General features: G+C 39.0%; 1 protein-coding gene across 11 annotated transcripts in view; it reads right to left on the bottom strand.

Moving 5' to 3' along the window:
• TENM3 (teneurin transmembrane protein 3) overlaps nucleotides 1–23030 on the bottom strand; it is a 1770339-nt gene that overhangs the window by 262623 nt on the left and 1484686 nt on the right. For 7 of the 11 annotated variants that reach the window (XM_077279546.1, XM_077279548.1, XM_077279552.1 and 4 more), the window contains 3 exons: nucleotides 15198–15224; nucleotides 4780–4800; nucleotides 3758–3904 (listed from right to left, as the gene is read on the bottom strand). In XM_077279546.1, coding sequence (XP_077135661.1) covers nucleotides 3758–3904; nucleotides 4780–4800; nucleotides 15198–15224 — 195 coding nt within the window. The remainder of the gene's footprint in view (nucleotides 1–3757; nucleotides 3905–4779; nucleotides 4801–15197; nucleotides 15225–23030) is intronic. The other 4 variants (XM_077279549.1, XM_077279550.1, XM_077279545.1 and 1 more) reach the window with 3 other exon arrangements.

The following is a 23030-nucleotide window of genomic DNA, read 5'->3' as shown; positions in this document are numbered from 1 at the left end:
TGCAGCATATATAATGTTTTTGAATAGAGTTTTTTTTTATGTCTAATCCAACTGTGTATGGTAAATCAGAGATGCATTTAACTTTATATGGAGCTTATTTGAAATCTATCACCAAGTTTTTGTTACCCAATCCAGGAGCAGCATAATGTAGAGACAGAAACCCTGATTCCAGTGATGTATCAATTACTGGGCTACTTGCTGTAGTTTTAATAAACTCACAATTTTATCAACAGGAGACTATCACTAGAATACTAGTAAACCTGCTGCCATGTAGTCCTCCATGTACATGAGCTTTGAATAACCCCGCCCCCACCATTGATTGGTAGATTATACAGAAAGCTGCCAATCAATGGTGTGGGCGGGGTTATACAAGGCTCAGCATTCAGAAAACTGATAGATCTGCAGCAGATAAAACAGTGACTTTATCAAAACTGCAATAAACAGCCCAGTAAATGACACATCGCTGGAATCGAGGTCTCTGCCTCTACATCATGCTGTTTTCAGATGCGGTTGTGAAAAATTGATAACTGACTCCCTTTAAGGCTAAAATATTGCACCGAGTTATGGCTAAACCAGAATGGAGAACTGCACACAGGGGGACTATTTGGTCGGAGAGGGGAGTTCATTATCACTGCTTCTTTTCTCCTCGTCCACTATACTGTATGAGTTACTTTTATCTAATCTCTTATTAGAATCCATTAGTTTATTTAAAAAATAAAATTAATAAAAACAATGATCAGGGATTATTCACCTGATTCTATATTTTCTATGCGTTTGATGATTGAACATACTAATGATCTGTATATTTCCCAGCAGAAGGCACTGGCTGCACTATAATCAGAGATTCATAGGATAATCTAAACTTTGGCCTGGACTTCACAGGTATGTATATAGTGAAGACAATCTAAAAATGAAAAATGCATATATTGCTGCACATTTGCAAGGATCTATTCTCAGCTGAATGTCTCAGCAGGTTTGCCCTCATGATTGTCGAGTGGCGCTTAATGTGTGCCAATAGCACAAGCCGCTTGTTTAAGTAATTGTGTCGAGACACAGCTGCTGACTTATGGCGGGTCATTGGGTGAATCTCTTGGAAGTTTTGCTGCCCCCTGGAGTTTTGGGAATGGCGGCAATATGTATCATGGAAATACTTTGCTGGAGCAAATTGCGCTATGGAGATTGGAATTGAAATAAATAAATCCCTTTCCTTACATAGGAATGCTCGTGTGCCGAACACAATCCAATCAGCCGCGGCTTCAAATAGCCGGAGCTGTAATCACGAACGGCACTCAAGGGCTACTTAAATAAGATGCAATATTCCTGCTTGAAATGCCTTTGAGTGGCATAAATGCCAAAGTCTACAGCATAAGCTACAAATGTGGCCGGAGAAAGCACAAAATATTTCAATGCCTCTGGGAACCATGTAATAAAAGTACTCCAGTTTTACGGAATATGTTTATAAAAAGATTATAAGGATGTTGTTCTTTCTAAATAATACATAACTTTACTAAAGATATATATGTGTGAGTTCATGTGAGTGCTACTATTGATTGTTTTAATTAAGGGTGTCATTTCTTGGGATGGGAAGCAGGACGAACACGGTTCACAGCGCTCCATCAGTTCTATCAATCGTCTTATTGGAATTTTGTCATTAAAGTTGACCACACACATTTGATGTGGGTAGATTGATGGTTGAAATGCGATTAAATGCACAGTCGGCAGGCGAACAATGGCCGTTACTGTCCATACATGAGCAATGACCATGGCCACTAATAAATAATCTTTCAGAAGATGTTCTTTCTAAGAAACATTGTTGAATGGAAGATCTTTATTCCAACTATCAGGCAAAAAATTAACTTCATTTCAAACATTGACAATTAGGGATCGGTCAGCAGAAAAGCTTGATCACTTACCAGGAAAACAATTGTTTCAACTGAGGTCTAATAACTATGGGCATCTGAAAGGGTTATTCCTAAAACAGCACATTATCACCTACTCATTGGATATGGAAACACTTGCTGCTATCTAGAGGTCCAACTCCTGGGATTCTCAATAATCCTGAGAACAAGCCTTCTGAATCCTGAGCTCCTAGGTGGAGAAGAGGTGTGCACGATCTACCTACACTCCTCTTACTTTCTATGGGACTGCAGAAAATAGCCAAGCTTTGCACTCTGATTTCTCTGGCAGCACCATCGACAATGACTGGAAAGGAGGCCGAGCATACATATTTATGCTCCATTATGCAGAGCCCAGTTGTCAGAGTATAGAGTCCTGTTGTCAGGATCACTGGAGGGGCCAGCAGTTGGATAGTATCTTATGAATAGGGGATAACTTGCAATTTTGAGAATGACCTGTATTTTGTGTTCTGCGTATGTACTGCGTTACCATATGTGGGTGCATATAGAATGGGTGCGGGTCTAAACTGTGTACTCTCCCAGGCTGATAGCAGTTTTAGCTCTAAATCATACAGCCTGAAAATGGTGTGTGTGCTACTTTCCTTGAGTCTAAAGAGTGTTTCTCCGTGTGAAGAGTGACATGCCTGACATGCCAAGGTAAGGAGACTTATAGGCCATTCAATGTTCCTCTGGGAAATTAAATATGCAAATTGTCTCTTCAGGTAGGAAAAGGACTTGAACTCTAGTGCCACCTATTAGAAATAGCAATCCTAAAAGTCAATATTGACCCTTTAACGAGCCTTAACAAAGGATTTAGGATAAGGGCCGATCAAGAATCTCAATATGCAGACATGTGTTTTGTGGTGTTGCCCATCCTCAGTGCATAGTACGAGTCGTGATTTGGATGTATGGAAGGCCTCAGACAGGGATCTAAGTGGTAACGTTTCTCCTTATGGAGAGTGACATGCCAGGGTAAGACTTTTAGAATTGCTACTTCCAGTAGGTGGCACTAGAGTCTCCTTCCTCTGTAAAGAGTCACTTTGCATACTCCTTTCCCAGGTAACCGGCTTCTCTGAGACTGCAGGCTAGCCGATAACCTCAGCGAAGGACTTTACACTATAAGATTAAGAATCCCACCTTCTTGAGAATGATGGGTATTTTTAATATAAGGTAAATTGCAAAGTTGCTTGTTTTTACAAGCAGTTTGCAATTTTACCTATTTAAGAGCTTGAGCCATCCCCGTTAATGATATATCTTGTTGCCAAGCAACTTTTCCCTTTTCCCGTCCTCCACTAGGGCATACTGTAAGATAAATTAGCAGTTTAGTATTCATTTTTCTGTTCTATCCAAGATAAATTTGGCAGCGAGTGACACATTCCCCTTACTCTTCTTTACTTTGCATTACCCTAAAGCATAAGCATCCTTTTTAGCTCCATCGGCTAATGCCCCTCCAGACCTGCTGGCGTTCTGAATACATTTTCAACAACCGTAAAGTCCTAAAAGTCATCGGCATCAACATAGCTTCAATACTATTCATAATAATCTTCACTGTCCCCATGTGGCGGGTCAAACACAAAGGAACCAAAATAAGAACACATCACTTTGAAAAAAAAATGGAGCTTAGAGGCATTTGTTCAAAATGTGTCTATAAGCATCAGTTTTAGACTGCAAAACGGAAAAAAAAAGGTCACGGAAGGCCCACATCATAGCGTCTAGTGAGATTTGGATTTAGCTGAAAAAATAGCAAGCTTTGTTTTTGTAAGAATCCATTTCATATAACGATGAGGTGTGCTGACAAAATGTCAGGTACCCATCAAAAGTAAATACATGTAAAAAAAAATAGAATAGCTATTTCATCTTACCTCCTTCATTGTCCTTACTGTCAGTACACAATGTTTCCATGGCTACATCACATCCTGCTCCTCTCCAACCTGGCTGGCACATACAGTGCCATCCATTTTGGTCTAAAGTACATCTTCCGTTGCTGTTACAGAGTCCCGGGCATCCTTCTGCAATGACACAGAGATAAGGAGAAAATCAAGTGATCTGGGAAATCCATGAGGTTTCGGCGTCATTGAACAAAACATAAGACACTTACAGGCCTTCATCATCAACAGCACAAGCACTGTAAGAGCACATGAAGGGTGAGCGGAAGTGCACATATCATGGTGTCTTCAAATTAGCCATACGTAACGTTGAGGAGGGCACCAGAAGTCTATCTAGATCACACGGTCCTGACGACCAGATAACATGGTGTCTTTTTAATGTTTGCTTTCCAATATTGATAATTATTTTTGGTTTCCAGAATTGGGACCATTATTTTGGCAGGACAAAGAACTTCAGTTTCCTGCTCCCAAAAAACTAGATAAAGAACCATGGATTGACCAAAATTAGACATAAATTTCTGCAAAAATCGTTGAGAAGTTCAACAATATATAGGTGGTATTGAGCTTGAAATACATCGGTTCCTCCATTATCTGGTCTCAGGGTAGACGTGCCTTCATGTGAAGTTACAGTGCTTCCATAACTGCATAAAGTACCCACCAGGACAACCGGTGACAGTACTTTGTGCCGAGAGTACATTCCTTGTTCACATAAGAAGCAAAAGCCCAGAAATAAAGTGAAGCAGCTTAGCGACTAATCTAACAGACATCGGGGGAAATCAGGCTGCAAACAGAGGGGACAAAACTGGACAGGATTTTCAACGTAACATAGGAGCTGTGCGATCTGGTTACTTAAGACGGACAAAATGAAATACCAGAAGGACCACGAGAAAAGACATTGATAAGACTCAACAAAAACACGGTAGTGACGTGCTTCAAGACACAGAGCAGAAAGTGAGGTTTTCTTTGTGACAGTCTCCCTAGGGCCTTTGCAGTGTTACCTTTATATCCTATCTTGTCTGCTTTTATGAGCAAGAAGGGAAAATTTATGAAACAAATTACAATATTTTAATAGATCTGAGTATTAAAAGGTTTCAAATGTCTTCAAGTCTGACAATACATATTAAAAATTAACATAATAAACGAAAGAAAAAATAAGCAACGTTCAATGGTCTTTACACTGAAGAAAACTGTAAGGATTATTTTATAAAGAAAGGAAAAATTTAATTGCTATTCATTTTAGAAAAACTTCTCTATGGGAACTTAATTAAAGCAGTGTTTATATATAGCATCTGTGAGTATTGTTAAATTCAGTGTATGGCTGGTTGGATATATAAGGATATAGCTAGTCCGATCGTTTTAATCTATGTTTGGAAAGTGGATTAAACTAAAATATGTGTCATGGTCACTAAGGCCCTGATTCATCAAGACTGGCCTTTTGGCCTGGAGAAGGATGTGCCAAATTTGGTGCGTCTTTCATCTGTTGTATGCCACCTCAAGGAACTGTACTCAGTCACTTTTGTGGTGTAAACTATGATAAATTTGCTTTCCGTGCTCGGTCACACACTCTCCGACTATGCTCCGCCTCAGACAGGAGTAAAAACATCACAACTCGCACCATTTTTGTGCAACTGTTTGTTATATATCAGGATTTTGCCCAAAATTGTTTAATCATTCAGCCATTTTATGTTTCAGTATAAAAAATTTAAAAGGTAACTCTATTTTTTTTAAAAACAGCCTTAATAAATTTGTGGATGTGATCATTTAGAAAAAAAGAGAGCTTGAAGATGGTCTGTAGACAAAAAATTAACAAGAATGTAAAAAAAATGTGTATGGTTTACTGTTTTGTGACTGATTGGGTGACAAGGGGGTGGAAGTTAAAGGGGTGTTCCTGGTTTTTCAAGAAAATCTGCAGCCACTCTATGTGACTGCAGACTTGGGAATCCTTACTCGGCGAACAGTGCACGCTGTGGGGATTCTCTGATGCTGATGGTGAGACTGAGAGGTCATGTGACTTGTATTGAGCAAGGCTGCGCAAGACTAGTTGGAATGTGGCAATCAGTATGACTAGTCCGTCTCGCCACTGACATCAGAGAATCCCAACAGCGTGAGCTGCGCATGGTGTGAGGATTCATCAGTTGTAGACTTTGGTGAAAAACTTGGACAGTCTCTTTAAAGTGACTTTCTACCCTAGGATGGAAAAGTAACTATACATTTCTCATTTCTCCTATGTGCCGTCTTCTGTTTGCATATCGGCTCAGGTTTTAATTCCTGTCTTCCCGCTTCCAATATGGGTATGTGCCGTAGTAATTCTAAACCACAGCTCCACTGGCTTTCCTATCCCAGAGCACACACAGAAGGCAAGGTTTAGACTTACCAGAGCACTGTTGATGCCAATACCATAGCCATCTTGGAACAAAATGCCAATCTGAGCAGAGGAAGGCAAATAGGGGCATCAGGTATGGTGACTAGAATTGTTAAATATGTACTCACTTTTCCATCCCGTGGTGGAGGGTCGGTTTTCACCCCATCAATACTATTTCTGACATCTAAATGAGACTCCCCCCATAAGATATCCCTATATACTAATGGCACATAAGGAAAGTAATTGGCTTCAAGGAGACAAACACTTTAGCGTAGCAGTACCAGAAAAAAAGTAAGGAATTGCAAGCTGGTAGCTAAAAGCACAGCTTTGTGAGGTTATATGTGCAGTCACCGAGGTTAAGAAGTCTTGGAATAGCTAAAGACTGCATCTGCTAGATTAACTATAAGGATGTGGCCTGAATACTGAGGATAAGGGGCGGTTAATAAGCAACATTCGATGAAGGGGAGTTAGAAATGAGGAGACTACGAATGAAAAATTGTTTAAAGAATTTCAAATACATTTTTGAATGTGGATATACCTACATATAACCTGGAGTCTGAGAATGATATTGGGTCACTGTGCTATGGGTGTAACAACTGTATACACAGCTAATGCCATGACAAATGACAACATGGAAGAAATAACACACTAAATGGAGAAAACAAGAAAGAAAATAATAGACTGCTGACAATACTTCATTTATTCCATGCATCGTCATATATACGGTATATATATATATATATATATATATATATATATATATATATATATATATGTATGGCTCAGGTTTGCATTGCAAGATTAGTGTGAATGAGCGTTCCTAGAAAGGTACATATCACAATAATCGTGCAGTCTACATAGGATCACGATCACCTGATGAAACAACAGAATGCTCATTTGTCGGGTGGAATTATTTTTTTGTGCTGCACAAAAGATTCTTGTTCTCGCCTTCGAATCGCCCTAGGTAACCATGACTTGTGCTGCCTAGAATAAAGGAGGAATCTGGACATGGAAGAATCTATTACAGATCGTTTGGTGCCATCAGTAGTTCCATCTGTCTGTATGAATAGGCAATTGTAGTGCCGCACATGGACCCTTCTAAATGGAGCATTAGTCTATGTTCCTATCTCTATTGGAGCCTCCATCAAAGATTCCATCACATTTACTGGATAAAAATAACATAGCGTGTTGCACTATTTTTACAAGTAAAATTATGGAACAAATGACAAAAACTTGATGAACGCCATTATAGCCAATGAGGGGCTGTAATGTGATGGACCCAGCACTGACTTTATTTACATTGCCCTGTCCTGATGGCGTTGCAGAACAATGGAATTAATGAACGCAAAAGCGAGCAAAGCCTGAAAAAACTGATCAGAAAATAATAATGACACTAACAATACACACTAACTAAACAATAATCTAATAAGCAATCGGTCTGGACTCATTATTTGAGTAACAGGTTATACAGAGGAAACAATAAGGTAACGCTGTCTACTGGAACTAATAGTACAAACTCCATGTGATCTGTCAGAAGACATACTATAAAAGGACTGTCTAATTATGTCTCCACAATAGTGTCAATAATTATCATGAGAATAGAACATTACGTCTCTCTATGTTTGATTTCACCTCATTATAATCTATTAGTTCCCTGATTCATATCGTGTAATGAACAAGTTTTCATTCTCCGTTTGCTATCATAACTCATTGGGATGCATCGTTTTTCTCTTAGAACTACAGGTGGATGTTCTGCATTGCCTCAACTCAAATGTGTCTGTCTGTCTATCTATCTATCTATCTATCTATCTATCTATCTATCTATCATATATCTATATATCTATCTATCATATATCTATCCATTCATTCATCTATCAAAACAATCCTCCAATATACCGTATGTACAAAAATGAAGGCAGCATTCCCAAAATAGAAAATTAGGAAAATGTAATAGCTCATAGTGACAACAACGCATTACAGTCACTATGGGCTATTACATTTTTATAATTTTCTATTTTGGGAATGCTGCCTTCATTTTTGTTTGTCTGTCTGTCTGTCTGTCTGTCTGTCTGTCTATCTATCTATCTATCTATCTATCTATCTATCTATGTATCTCTTTCAGTCTGTCTACAGTATTTATCTATATACAATATCTATCCATCTATGTACAGCATCTATCTATGTACAGTATCTGAAATATATACAATATATACAGTGTCTAGCTAGCTACAATATCAATCTGTTTTCAGTATCTGTCAATCTATTATCTATCCATCTATCATCTATATATTTATATTTCTAACTATCACTTATCTATCTATCTACAAGGAAAAAAAGAGGCAGCACTCCATAGTTAAAGTGAATATGTGGCAGGTTTAATCGACCCACATAGCGTATTTATCTATCTATTATTTATCTATCTATCTTTCTATCTATCTATCATCTATCTATCTTATATTATACATCATCTAGCTATCTATTATCTATCTACAGTATATTATCATATCTATCAATTATCTATCTATATTATATTATCCATCTATCTCTTTATCTCTAGTGTATCTACCACACATAGTGGTTATTAAATGGTTAACATCTAAGACCTCCACTTGATTAAATTTTACTAACAATATGAAAGCGGGCCATCCAGTTATTAACAAGGATATTATGTCTCCCTGCCTCCAGCCTAATTATTAGCAGCGTTATCTTTGTAAATTGGAGGGCATATTTTGCTTAGCAAGCAGAATTTAAGGCAAGGTACTTTATAAAGCTGAATGTGCCCGTTGCTTTTTATTTCTTCCTTAAAATGTGGTTCCTAATTGACTTTTATCCCTGCATAACTTGATACAAAATGTTCTAATGGCTCCGCTTCCTCCTTATAATTAGGACTTTCAGAGACGAGAGGGCCGCTGTCTCAGTTAACCTGTTCAGTGGGGGACGTAACATTTGTTGTAGGTCAATGTGACATTAATGGGGAAATTATAGCGCTGACATTTTTAAAGGTGTATTAGTAATACGTTAGATCGTGAAAGTGCTCGCCCATGAAACACCAGTTTTGGCACAGACATCTTAGCCTGCATAATATCTAGATATTGGACTGTATAGAAATATGCAGCGACAAAAGACACAATGGCAACTTCTGGGGAACATGCACACACGGGTGACACTGAAATTGGGGAACGAGCGATGCAGAGTGTAGAGCAACATTTCAACAGCTCCAAAATCTTCTCTCATGGCGGCCATCTTTAATAAATACGACAAATGCCATTTGTAGACTGTCAAATAATAAAACTGCATCAGCTTCGATTAGAATTGCAGAATAGGAATTGGATGGAGATCGGCTAAGCTGTGTCATTATTAGAGCGAGATTTAATTCTTGACATTTTTAGACTTTTTTTCAGGTTTTCTCCTTTGACTCAACCCATCAATGGGTTTTTCTTTTTTCTTTGCTCTTAATGGTTAAAGATGGCTGCCTTCAACTTGCAGTGCAATTTGCCAACGTGACTTTGGTAGCATTGCGTACATTTTGTAAAACGTATAAATAATAATTACTGATATTCAGAACAAAAGGGAAGAGCATGGAAGAACTGGTGTAAGACTGTGGTGGGCGAGCACCTTCATTTTACATTATTACAGCGTAAATTCCAGAATACTAAATATTTTATTCTGAATTGTATTTCTTTGAGTTCCGAACCATTCAGAAATAATTAGATTTTTTTTAGCTCATAATTAGTGATGAGCGAATATACTCGTTACTCGAGATTTCGCGAGCATGCTCGGGGGTCCTCGCAACCAGGCAACCCTCACATGTACTTATGCTGGCTATCAGATGTAAATCATTCATCTGCGGCAAGAAAAACTAAATCTCTGAGAACTAAACAATACTCGGAGGACCCCCGAGCATGCTCGAGAAATCTCGAGTAACGAGTATTTTCGCGCATTACTACTCATAATGTATTTGTTATAATTGGTTCTGATTTTTATTACTATTTTACTACTGTCTGTCCATCCTTGCTGGTTACACTACAATATTTTAGTTTTTCCATAAAGTGTTTTATACTAATGTTACAGCTATAGTTTTTGTTACCTGCCAAACTGTTCTCAGAAAATGTATCTGCTGATAAACAGTAACAGAACAAGTCTATGAAGTCATGAAAGTCACCAAAATTAAGGCACTAAACATAGTTTTCAAAAGTGTAATTAACCCGGATGAAAAGTGTCCGTCTCAAATTGTATTTTTTTTTAAATGACGATAATGGGGCAGATTTCTGGAAACTGTCTACAAGAAAAAAGAACAATAGCAACCAATCACAGCACAGCTTTTTTTATTCCAGAGTCAAATACAATATGAAAGCTGCGTAGTAATTGGTTGCTGCGGGCAATAATCATTGCTTTGATAGACATGACTGTCATATTAAGCCCTGTATAAAAAGTGACCATTGTGGAAAAAAAAAATTGTGGGTGACAATAGTCTTTTAAGTCAGTAATAGTGATGAGCCAGTGTGCTTGTTACCCGAGTTTTCCGAGCATGCTCGGGTGGTCTCCAAGTATCTTGGGCGTGCTCGGAGATTATGTTTGCGTCCCCGCAGCTGCAGGATTTGCAGCTGCTAGACAGCCTGAACACATGCAGGGATTGCCTGTTTGTTAGGGAATGCCCACATGTATTCAGGCTGTCTAGCAGCCACAAATCATGCAGATGCAGGGACACAAACATAATCTACGAGCACGCCCAAGATAGTTGGAGATCACCCGAGCATGCTCGAAAAACTCAGTAACAGTTTTAGGATCTTTGCATCCTGTGTAAAGCTTTATATTTGGCATGTATGCTAGGAAAAGGAGCTGGGGTATAAAAGGGAACCTGTCACCAGAAAAAAACACTATTAACCTGCAGATATGGGGTTAATCTGCAGATTAATAGCATTATTATCCTGCCCAGCGCCTGCACACTGAACACTGTGGGTAGAATATTAATTTTATTCCCCCTAGCAGCATTTGGGTTTCAGTCACGGGGGCGGCGCCGGTTCAGTCATTGCTCTGAGAAAATCGAGCAGAGATAGTAATCGCTCCCCGGCCCGGACTGACAGATGGCCCCAATGCAGAGCCAGTGTCAGTCAGGGCCGGCGGTGTGGATACAGTGCCGCTCTGTAAACTCAGAGTGATGACTGAACCGGTGCCGCCCCTGTGACTGAAACTCAAACGCTGACAGGGGAAGAAGATTCATTTTCTCCCCGCAGCGTTTGGCTAAGTGCAGGTGCTGGGTAGGATAATAATGCTATTAACATGCAGATTAACCCCATATCTGCAGGTTAATAACATTTTTTCTGGTGAGAGGTTCCCTTTAAAAGGATTTCAGTTAAGAAAAGCAAGACACAAATGTGCCCTTTTTGCCTCCGTCAGGTCGGTTTACCTTTTAGTACCTGAATAGGGAAGTGCAAAAGATTATTATCTACTGCTGGCTGCTACAAAATAAGAACAGTGTGGAATACTTTTTTTTTAACAATGTCAGCTACAGTAAGGGTCAAAAAATGCCACATTGCCTAACCATTGGCATTTGTTGGGACATCATTCTACTATATAAAATACTGAATACTGAAACCCATTGCGCATAGCCGAAAAAATGTATAAATTGTACGCATGTCTATATTTTGGAAACGTCTGCCTTTGACTCCTGTTTTGAGTCATCTAAGCCTTTCCACGTGGACCGGTTTACTGTTCCTGGCAAGGCCTGAGTATGGACCATAATGTCTGGTGTCCCAAATAGAAATCAGCTCCCTCATATATACCTTAGAGACCAGGAATATCAGGATTATGGAACATACATTAAAGAGTAACTAAACTTTTTTTACTTTTCTTAGTTATCCTTCAGGCATTTTAAAGTTACAAATTTTTGTGATATACTTTATTACATTATTTTGCTTCCTTTTCTTTCAAACACTGCTCTGTAGTACTGTTTCAATGCCAAGTTCATCCTCCTTTAGAAGCTGCTTTAAACTGCTGCTAGTCAATAACTGAACGTTATATCAAAACTGTTTGTATACGAACCCCCACCACACTCAGATTCGGAGATTTCCATACACCGACTGTTTTGTTGGGCAGCAGTTGCAAGCAGTTTCTAAAGAAGCAGGAACTGGACAATGAAACTGTACTGCATCATCCTTCTTGGGACAGAAGGAAGTAAAATAAGCTAACAAAGGAAAGTACAATACATATCTATATATACAGATAAATCTTTATAGATATATTTGTGTATATATATATATATATATATATATATATATATATATATATATATATACAGTACAGACCAAAAGTTTGGACACACCTTCTCATTTAAAGATTTTTCTGCATTTTCACGACTATGAAAATTGTACATTCACACTGAAGGCATCAAAACTATGAATTAACACATGTGGAATTATATACTTAACAAAAAAGTGTGAAACAATTGAAATCATGTCTTATATTCTAGGTTCTTCAAAGTAGCCACCGTTTGCTTTGATGACTGCTTTGCACACTCTTGGCATTCTCTTGATGAGCTTCAAGAGGTAGTCACCGGGAATGGTTCTCACTTCACAGGTGTGCCCTGTCAGGTTTAATAAGTGGGATTTCTTGCCTTATAAATAGTGTGGGGACCATCAGTTGTGTTGTACAGAAGTCTGGTGGATGCACAGCTGATAGTCCTACTGAATAGACTGTTAGAATTTGTATTATGGCAAGAAAAAAGCAGCTAAATAAAGAAAAACGAGTGGCCATCATTACTTTAAGAAATGAAGGTCAGTCAGTCCGAAAAATTGGGAAAAGTTTGAAAGTGTCCCCAAGTGCGGTGGCAAAAACCATCAAGCGCTACAAAGAAACTGGCTCACATGAGGACCCAGGAAAGGAAGACCAAGAGTCACCTGTGCTTCTGAGGATAAGTTTATCCGAGTCACCAGCCTCAGAAATCGCAGGTTAACAGCAGCTCAGATTAGAGACCAGGTCAATGCCACACAGAGTTCTAGCAGCAGACACATCTCTACAACAACTGTTAAGAGGAGACTTTGTGCAGCAGGCCTTCATGGTAAAATAGCTGCTAGGAAACCACTGCTAAGGACAGGCAACAAGCAGAAGGGACTTGTTTGGGCTAAAGAACACAAGGAATGGACATTAGACCAGTGGAAATCTGTGCTTTGGTCTGATGAGTCCAAATTTGAGATCTTTGGTTCCAACCACTGTGTCTTTATGCGACGCAGAAAAGGTGAACGGATGGACTCTACATGCCTAGTTCCCACCGTGAAGCATGGAGGAGGAGGTATGATGGTGTGGGGATGCTTTGCTAGTGACACTATAGGGGATTTATTCAAAACTGAAGGCATACTGAATCAGCATGGCTACCACAGAATCTTGCAGCAGCATGCTATTCCATCTGGTTTGCGTTTAATTGGACCATCATTTATTTTTCAACAGGGCAATGACCCCAAACACACCTCCAGGCTGTGTAAGGGCTATTTGACCAAGAAGGAGAGTGATGGGGTGCTACGCCAGATGACCTGGCCTCCACTGTCACCAGACCTGAACCCAATCGAGATGGTTTGGGTGAGCTTGACCGCAGAGTGAAGGCAAAAGGGCCAACAAGTGCTAAGCATCTCTGGGAACTCCTTCAAGATTGTTGGAAGACCATTCTCATTGACTACCTCTTGAAGCTCATCAAGAGAATGCCAATAGTGTGCAAAGCAGTCATCAAAGCCAAAGGTGGCTACTTTGAAGAACCTAGAATATAAGACATAATTTCAGTTGTTTCACACTTTTTTGTTAAGTATATAATTCCACATGTGTTAATTCATAGCTTTGATGCCTTTAGAGTGAATGTATAATTTTCATAGTCATGAAAATACAGAAAAATCTTTAAATATATATATATTATTATAGCAACATTTATTCCATTGAGCTTTACATGTGGTATATACAGTATATTGCAATGTCTGGAGGATAATTCAATAGAAAAAAAGGGGTTCTTTTTGGCATGTGGTTAATATTTCATTGGGATGTTTGGGAAAATATTTAAGAAGAAACTAAGCCTGACATTTTACTAACATGTAGTTAAATAAAAAATGAAGCAGAACATAGTTATATACTAGTAAGGAAAACACACAGTAACATGCTAGAAAACACTACTTTCATATATTTATTGCATTAGGTGGAAATTAAATTGGCTATGTTAAACAAATGAAGGCCACATTGTAAATGGTAGAAATAACCTTCAATATAAAAGGGCTATGGCAATAGAAATTAAAAAAAGAGAAAATAAAATTGCTCATAATATCTACATTTTAAATTATTAATAGAACGTGTAAATTCTAATGTATATATATTTATGTGTAGTGTAATATGAATTGTATATACTGTTAATTTATTTTTTTATTCATGTTACGGGGAAATTATATTCTACATTCAATTTTAAATAATTAAAAAAAGCGAATTAATGTCATATTACCATATTATTAGTTGATTTTAAGGGGCATATATATCATGAAAGCGGAATACAAATTAATACAAATTGCAGGTTTTTCTAAAGTGAAAACGTTTCATATAATAACTGTGCAGTAAACACATTGTGTACAATATATGACTAATTCACATTTACAAAATTTTCACAGATTCATCTTGTTCCCCGCAAAAATGAAAATGAAGTATACGTCAGGCAGTCAGGTATACCCTTAAGCGGTGGAACAATTTTAAGTACTTAGTATAAGCAGTTGTGGGGTGAAAAAATTGAAACAAAATAGAATTGCAGTTGTTTGTATCCCTTCTAGTGCCAGCAGAACGGCTGCATTTTATTATTTTTTTTTTACTAAAATTAACACAAAGAAGAACCAAAACTATGTAAAACAATAAAAAATAATTAGCAAATGCTATACATGTAGTAATGCACACATACAAACGGCATTGGTCAATTGAGGAGAGGAGGGTGGGAGTCATGATATTTAGCTGAGTGTATGACATATAGAAATTGGGGTACATATTATTGTATATATACTCCAATTTGTTAAGGTTAAACAAGCAGAAAGAATACAGTACCTTTAACTATTTTATCCAAATAGTGAGCTTGTAAAGTTGAGAGAGGGAGAAGAACAAGACAGACATTTCAGGACATTAACTGTTAGCAAAGGCATGCAGAAATAAAGATCATTAGAGACTAGGGAAGGAAAATTACGGTTAGGTCAGAATCATTGGTTAAGATTTCCAGACCAACTAAATAAACCTGATAATTCCATGTAACAACCCTTGATTCACTCCTAGTGACATTTATGTCTGAGCCCCGGGTTTACCATTCAGGCATGTGGCTTGAATATAACATTTGCCAATGATAATTTCATATGGAAGATATGGAACAAATGCATATGAAAAATAAATTGCTATAGTTATCTACATTCTTTTACTAATCCTTGATTTAATATTGATAATTACATATAGAAAGTATAGTACATATATACATAATAAACTAACGGGATTACTATAACTGACCTGACAAATGCATCCTCGCTATGTTGGTAACATGTTAATGATTAGTGCTTAAGGTTTAATACTAGGTAGACCATTGGTGGACACGGACAGAAAACAGCCCCCGTACATGAACGATATATGGGCCCTTTCCAGTCCAAGAGCTCATCATCATGCACAATTCTACCTGCTTTGGAAGTGGAAAAGGGGCCTCTAACCTATTGGGCCACTGTGTGAATGCACAGGTTGCACCAATGACATGTCCGTCCTTGATGTGGACCCTCCTCTATTAGTCTGATACACACAGAATCCATATAGTTCTTTACTCTGGAGCCATGGGAACTCTGTTCACTGTCTTATGGAGTCTCAGAAAGACATTGTATTGTAGGTAAAGTACTGTCATTACACGGTATGTAATATAATGGATTCCACATACCGGTACTTCATACGCTCACCTAAAATTGCACAGAAAAGTGAAATTTTAGGAGGGGGTCAGTTTTCTAAAGGATCATACCCAGTATACATATAAATGGTGGAGCTGAAAATCTATCACACCAAAACACATTTCCCAACAGCCCCAATTTTGCAGGAACAATCCTATGATCACAAAAGGGTGTGTCTGAACATAGCCACACCTAAAAGTGGGCACTGGAAAGAGGGCGAACTTAATTGTTATGGGGCGTTATATATACAGATTGTTAGGGGTTGAGTTCCCATCTCTGCACAGGGGGAATCTCGAGCCATCTCCTCTGCGGTCTCCCATTCCTCCCTAGCCACAGTGGAGCCTGCTCAGCGGAGACATCGGTCCCAGCGTCTGGCTCAGCCTGATACTGTGTGGATGGTTTCTGCTACTTTCCCAGGCTCAGCCATTGTAGCCAGTACTGGTCAGCGGCGAGCAGACGTCTCTGGGACTAAGTCCTGCTTTTTCCCTTCTGAGCATGCCCAAGGTAACACCTCTCATTGGAGGTCAAAGGTCACATGCTCAGGTACTGCTGCAGCTCCCATTGTTCCTCTAGGAAGGTCCTGAAGTTGCTCTGGTATTGTAGCATCTTCCTTTGGTCCTCTAGGAAGGTCCTGAAGTTGCTCTGGTATTGTAGCAGCTTCCTTTGGTCCTCTAGGAAGGTCCTGAAGTTGCTCTGGTATTTTAGCAGCTTCCATTGGTCCTCTAGGAAGGTCCTGAAGCTGCTGCAGCTATAAAACATTTGCATGGCCACACAGCCATGCGCTAGTATCACTACATGTTATGAGCTTGCTAATTGTGGTCGCGTCTGTATGATTGTATTCAGGGACCCGGCTGAAATAAGCCCCATGAATACCGGCACCTCTGGTGAGCAGTGTTTTGTGTGCTTCACTGTGTGCGTGACCACTGACTGCCATCAGCTCAGCAGTTAGCTGTGTTCCCCTGTAATGCTAACAGGGCACAGCATGTTCTTTTCTGTTTGACTCTGTGAAGTAACAGAATTCACTTATATCACCATATAGTGCCGTCATTTTCTAGCAGCAGGTTGTCTCCTGCACGGTGGACCCCAGGCTGCGAACGCACCAATTATAACATCCATATTAACTCAGTGCGTTAAGCCAGTCCTCACACAGATTATCCATAATACATGGATAAAGGGAGGTTTTATCAAAGAGGTGGTCTATTTTTTGAGGTTTCACTGTATAGAACTATATTCAGGAACATTTAGATATAAAGAATAGACTTCAACGGGTGGCAATTTATGGCTCTATACAAATCAGCGCTTATACATGAATATAATATATTACTTCAGAGAAAGCCGCAAAAAAGGGTTTACGCTTCAACTACAGTTATGTTGTAGTAACAGCTATGGGCCTATACAACAGAACCAATGGAAGACAGCGCTCTTTAGGTAGCATCATATATAAGTTCTTTATTCCTCCATATAATAACTGCAGCAACGTTTCGACCTGTATTGTACATTTCAGCCTGTATGGTACGTTTCAACCTGTATGGTACGTTTCGACTTGTATGGTACATTTCGACTTGTATGGTACATTTCAAACTTTATGGTACGTTTTGACCTGTATGGTACGTTTCGACCTTTATGGTACATTTCAACCTATATGGTATGTTTCAACCTATATGGTACGTTTCGACCGTTATGGTTGAAAAAGACCATACAAGTCGAAACTGCTGTTCTTATATGGAGGAATAAAGAACTTATATATGAAACTTCCTAAGGAGTGCTGTCTTGAATTGGTTCTGTGGATTTCACATCGAGTGTATCCAACAGGTGTTCTTGACTATGATGCTCCCTTATGTCTAATGTGCGCTGCAGACAAGCTTAACCCATATGTCTATATGTCCACTACAAAAAATGACTTTGCATATGTATCTCGTAAATAGACCCAAATTCACTTAAAGACATTCATGCAAGAAAATATAGTAACACAACTTCTTCTTTGGGAAAGAATATTCATTTCAAATAAATTATGTAATGGAGCATCTTTGGGCAATATGGAATACATATCTGGCAGTACAACCTTAGACTGGTTCAACTGGTGAAACTATTTAAGCTGACATGGGGATGTTTTCCTGGAAGAAAGCAATGTGTCTCTAGATATATAAAGAACCCTATGTGGGTCTAAAATGATAAAATGGCCAAATATCTACATAGGACACCACTTTCATATAAATAAGTTTCCTAATCCCAAGAAATCACCTTTGGGTAGATGTATATTTTTTTATCATTCTCTATTGCACTGATTGCTGCTTTTGTCCTATGTAATAACCAGCATAATCACAGTTGGAAAAATGCAAACTGATTTTACTAGATATTTCAAGTCAGGCCTCTTACCAGTGAAAATTATAGAATAGGGAGTGTGGAGTGGCTTAAAAGCTCTCCGATGCAAGCCTGCCTATAGCAAAACAAGCATTCCAATTTACAAGCCCGAGTATTGAGCCTGATCAGAAGAAACTGGCATTTTAGGGAGGAATAATTCTCCCGCACGCTTGCACAACCCAGCAATTCTTTAGCGCAGACACAGGCAATTATGTAAAACACACAGCAAAGTTATGTATAGTAGTTTTCTAATATGGAAGTGGATGCTCTAGAAACATCTTTGAGGCCACCCTTGTTGTCTCATCTAGGTGCAAGAAAATCACATCGAAATTGTATCTATTAAAGTAAAGGTCAACAAGTCGTGGGGTGATTTCACACAGTTTATTGGAAATCAAAACCAGCTGTGAAAATTAGAAAAGATGGCAAGAGGTGTTTTCTGTTATGTATTGTCATTATATGTGCTTACCCTATAAAATGCTGACTTTCTTGTTAAACACAGGGGCTTACATACCATCATATGGACAATGCATGCTACTGCTATGTGGCCATTGGAGAGAAGCGGCCCGCCCTGTTCGGTCTCATTGTTTTGTACCATGCAAGACTCTCCTTTCCAAGGGAACTGCAAGGTCTGAAGCGAGGTTGTAAGGAATTGACTCAAGGATCAGGGGACGAGCATTGAAGGGTACACCATGGTCTCTTCTATCCTGTGCGGCCAAATCTGGCACCATAATATTGGGCAAATAAAAAGAAGAGAACCAAAGATCTGGAAAGAACATTTAATCACAGCAGTAGCATCACGACCTGGTGTTGGTGCCATCAGGGTATGGCTTGGACACCTAGGGTTGCCATACAAAACAAACTGAATACAGTCATATTGTAACTAAAAATTAAAAAACTGAATCAGAAAAAATAATCCATCAATACTTGAAAATATATTTTCTGGTTAATTCATTTTATTTGCAAAGAATTCACTGACTTTGTGAAGAAAAAATAAGAGTTAAAAAAAAGTTACAATTTTTGGTAATGTAAAGGGTTGGATTTTACACTTACGATCTAGACTGAACAACAACACAACACATTTGTTTTTGCTCCTATTTTTCATGGGCTGAACTCAAAGATCTACCGTAAGTCTCTTTCAGACTGAGACTAAGAGCACTTGTGTGTTCGAACCGCGTACAGTTTACACAGGCACTCTCCTTCCGGTATATCCGGTTTCTGTATGTCTTATAGCCTATTTCTATTTTAAATGAATACTGTTACAGTTAAGTGATTTTATCTCTTGGAGCTGGATTCCCTTTTTTCCACATATTATTTATCTGTGACAAGTCTGTATCCATAACTGGCAGCATACGGGCAGCACATTGACTATTGGAGGTCAATGGTGCAGTTCACATGAGAGGTTGTTACATGGAACAATTGTCCACGTGTAAAAAAAAAAATGTCAGCATGCACTAGTCTGATCCATTATTTTGGATTTTGCTTATTAAACTCAATGGGTGCATTAAGGAAACAATATGTACATCATCCATAGAGCATCCTATATTTTCCAGATGCACTGCAATTATTAACATTGAAAACTGTAATTGGGCTTTCACTATAGTTTAAATTGTAGATGCATAAAATTGATGGCATAAGGATATAAAACACTGACCTATGAATGACATATAGAGGACAAAACAGATTAAAACGGTCTGTTTTTTTCTTAATTAAAAATGGCCTGAAGGAGGTGGGTGCTGGGTGACAAATGCCAGGCTGATGGCCTCATCCCATGAATGCAATGCGACCCCCCTGTATTTCACAGCCTCGAAAAAAAATAATAATTACGCACCTTTTCTTCTTATAACTCTAAGGTGCTGAAACATTAAATATAAATATTCCTTGTGTACATGTATTTATGTATTTTTTTTTACAGTTTTCCTTACATAAAGGCTTTTTTTATTATGATTGGTTACTTTTGAAAGCATGCAATATATTCTTTTATAATAAAACTGTAGTAGCCAAAATGAAGTGAATGTCATGGTTGACCAGAGAAATAGTTAAGTCGATTAGACAGATATCAGCAATGTCTTGAGGGCCTGGAGAGGCTATACTTGGCATACTGCATTGTTATTCTAAGCGTCCTTTGCAGGGCATATAATATGTCAGAAAGCGCTGGTTTCCTATTATACGTTCTGATCGTGGCCTCCTCTAATGACTGCTATTAGCATCCCATTAAAGAGGCACCTAGGTATCATCCTTAGATTATTCATGCACTAGATTCACAAGATATGATAAAAGGGGACTAGTCTCTGAATAAGTATATTAAAACCATTTATTCCAATCAGCTGCTGTTTTAATCAGCAGGAACAGCATGCCCATTGATTTGATGTTCATTAATTGGCACTCACTGCACTATTTTATTACTGATTATCCTGACATAATGGATTAGAACACTAAAACAATTTGCATTGCTACATATCTATCCCCTTCTAGGAGTTTGTATGGAGACTACGTGTGAACAAATCCCATTGTAGTCACATAATATTCCATTTATAGGGTTCATATTAAGCTCAGCAGGATCACTAATACAGATTTAGCCAAGATAATTACACCTGTTGGTGCACATTAGATGTCTACTTAACTTTTTTCAATACATTTCCAACAATTTGTCACTATTTTTTTGCCTACGTTGGCTGTCATATTTTTCTATTACAATGCCAGTCTTAAAGGTGATTTTGTAGAGATATATGGCATTCCCGATTACAGAGACGAGGTGCTCAAGTAGGGTTGCAACCCCGAGATAGCAAGTAAGAAATTTGGTGCTCAAAAGGAAAAATTCTGTAATAGCAATCCAGACAGATTTTGTTGTTAACGTTTCGGTCCTAACACTGGACCTTCATCAGAACTGATTGCCTTGCTAGATTTTTCTTATTTTCTGCCAGGTTGTAGGGCTTTGTTAATTGTGACGTGCGTTACTAAGGATTGACGCCATTTCTCAGGGACGCAGGTCGAAATTAACAAAGCACTGCAACTTGGCAGAAAATAAGAAAATTCCAACAAGGCAATCAGATCTGATGAAGGTCCAATGTTAGGACTGAAATGTTAACAACAACGACTGTTTAGATTGCCATTGAAGAATTTGTAATTTCACTGCATTTTGAGTGCCAAGTCTCTTACTTGCCTGTCTTAAAGGTGGTGTTAGACTGCAATTAACTTGATACATGGACTTGTCAAAGTTTTGCTTGATTCAGCCAAGAGTGCATGTACTCTGAATGGAGACATTGAAGAAAGTGAACGCTTTCGTGACACTTAACAAATGATTTAGCAGCATGCCCTTAAGTGAAGTAGATAGGAATTAGTAGTATTAAGAATTTGTGGGAAAGAGCAAATGGTGGAAAGTTATTTTTATTCCCTGTAGGACAATCCATTCCATCTCATGCCTGTCATGATTCTCAATGGCGAGAGAACATAGCCCAGCATATATGAGAACTAGCTCTTGGAAGATGGAAACTATACTGACCATGAACTAAACCTGCCGCACAACTAGAAGTGGCCGGGTAGCATGCCTACGTTTTTTTATCCCTAGATGCCCAGCGCCAGCCGGAGAACTACCTAATCCTAGCAGAGGAAAAGACAGTCCTGGCTCACCTCTAGAGAAATTTTCCCAAAAGGCAGACAGAGGCCCCCACATATATTGGCGGTGATTATAGATGAAATGACAAACGTAGTATGAAAATAGGTTTAGCAAAAATCGAGGTCCGCTTACTAGATAGCAAGAAGACAGAAAGGGCACTTTCATGGTCAGCAGAAAACCCTATCAAAACACCATCCAGAAATTACTTTAAGACTCTAGCATTAACTCATAACACCAGAGTGGCAATTTCCGCTCACAAGAGCTTTCCAGACACAGTAACGAAACAGCAGCTGTGAACAGGAACAAAATGCAAAAACTCACAAGGACAAAAGTCCAACTTAGCTGGGAGTTGTCTAGTAGCAGGAACATGCACAGAAAGGCTTCTGATTACATTGTTGACCGGCATGAAACTGACAGAGGAGCAAGGTTATATAGCGACTCCCACATCCTGATAGGAGCAGGTGAACAGAGGGGATGATGCACACAAGTACAATTCCACAAGTGACCACCGGGGGAGCCCAGAATCCAATTTCACAACAGTACCCCCCCCTCAAGGAGGGGGCACCGAACCCTCACCAGAACCACCAGGGCGATCAGGATGAGCCCTATGAAAGGCACGGACAAGATCGGAGGCATGAACATCAGAGGCAGTGACCCAAGAATTATCCTCCTGACCGTATCCCTTCCATTTGACCAGATACTGGAGTTTCCGTCTGGAAACACGAGAGTCCAAGATCTTTTCCACAACGTACTCCAACTCACCCTCAACCAACACCGGAGCAGGAGGCTCAACGGAAGGCACAGCCGGTACCTCATACCTGCGCAACAATGACCGATGAAAAACATTATGAATCGAAAAGGATGCAGGGAGGTCCAAACGGAAGGACACAGGGTTAAGAATCTCCAATATCTTGTACGGGCCGATGAACCGAGGCTTAAACTTAGGAGAAGAAACCCTCATAGGGACAAAACGAGAAGACAACCACACCAAGT

Source organism: Ranitomeya variabilis, chromosome 1 (genome assembly GCF_051348905.1).
Source record: "Ranitomeya variabilis isolate aRanVar5 chromosome 1, aRanVar5.hap1, whole genome shotgun sequence".
In the NCBI taxonomy this organism is placed as follows: domain Eukaryota; kingdom Metazoa; phylum Chordata; class Amphibia; order Anura; family Dendrobatidae; genus Ranitomeya; species Ranitomeya variabilis.
Note: the sequence above shows the minus strand (reverse complement) of the source record. Positions and strands in the feature narration are given on the sequence as shown.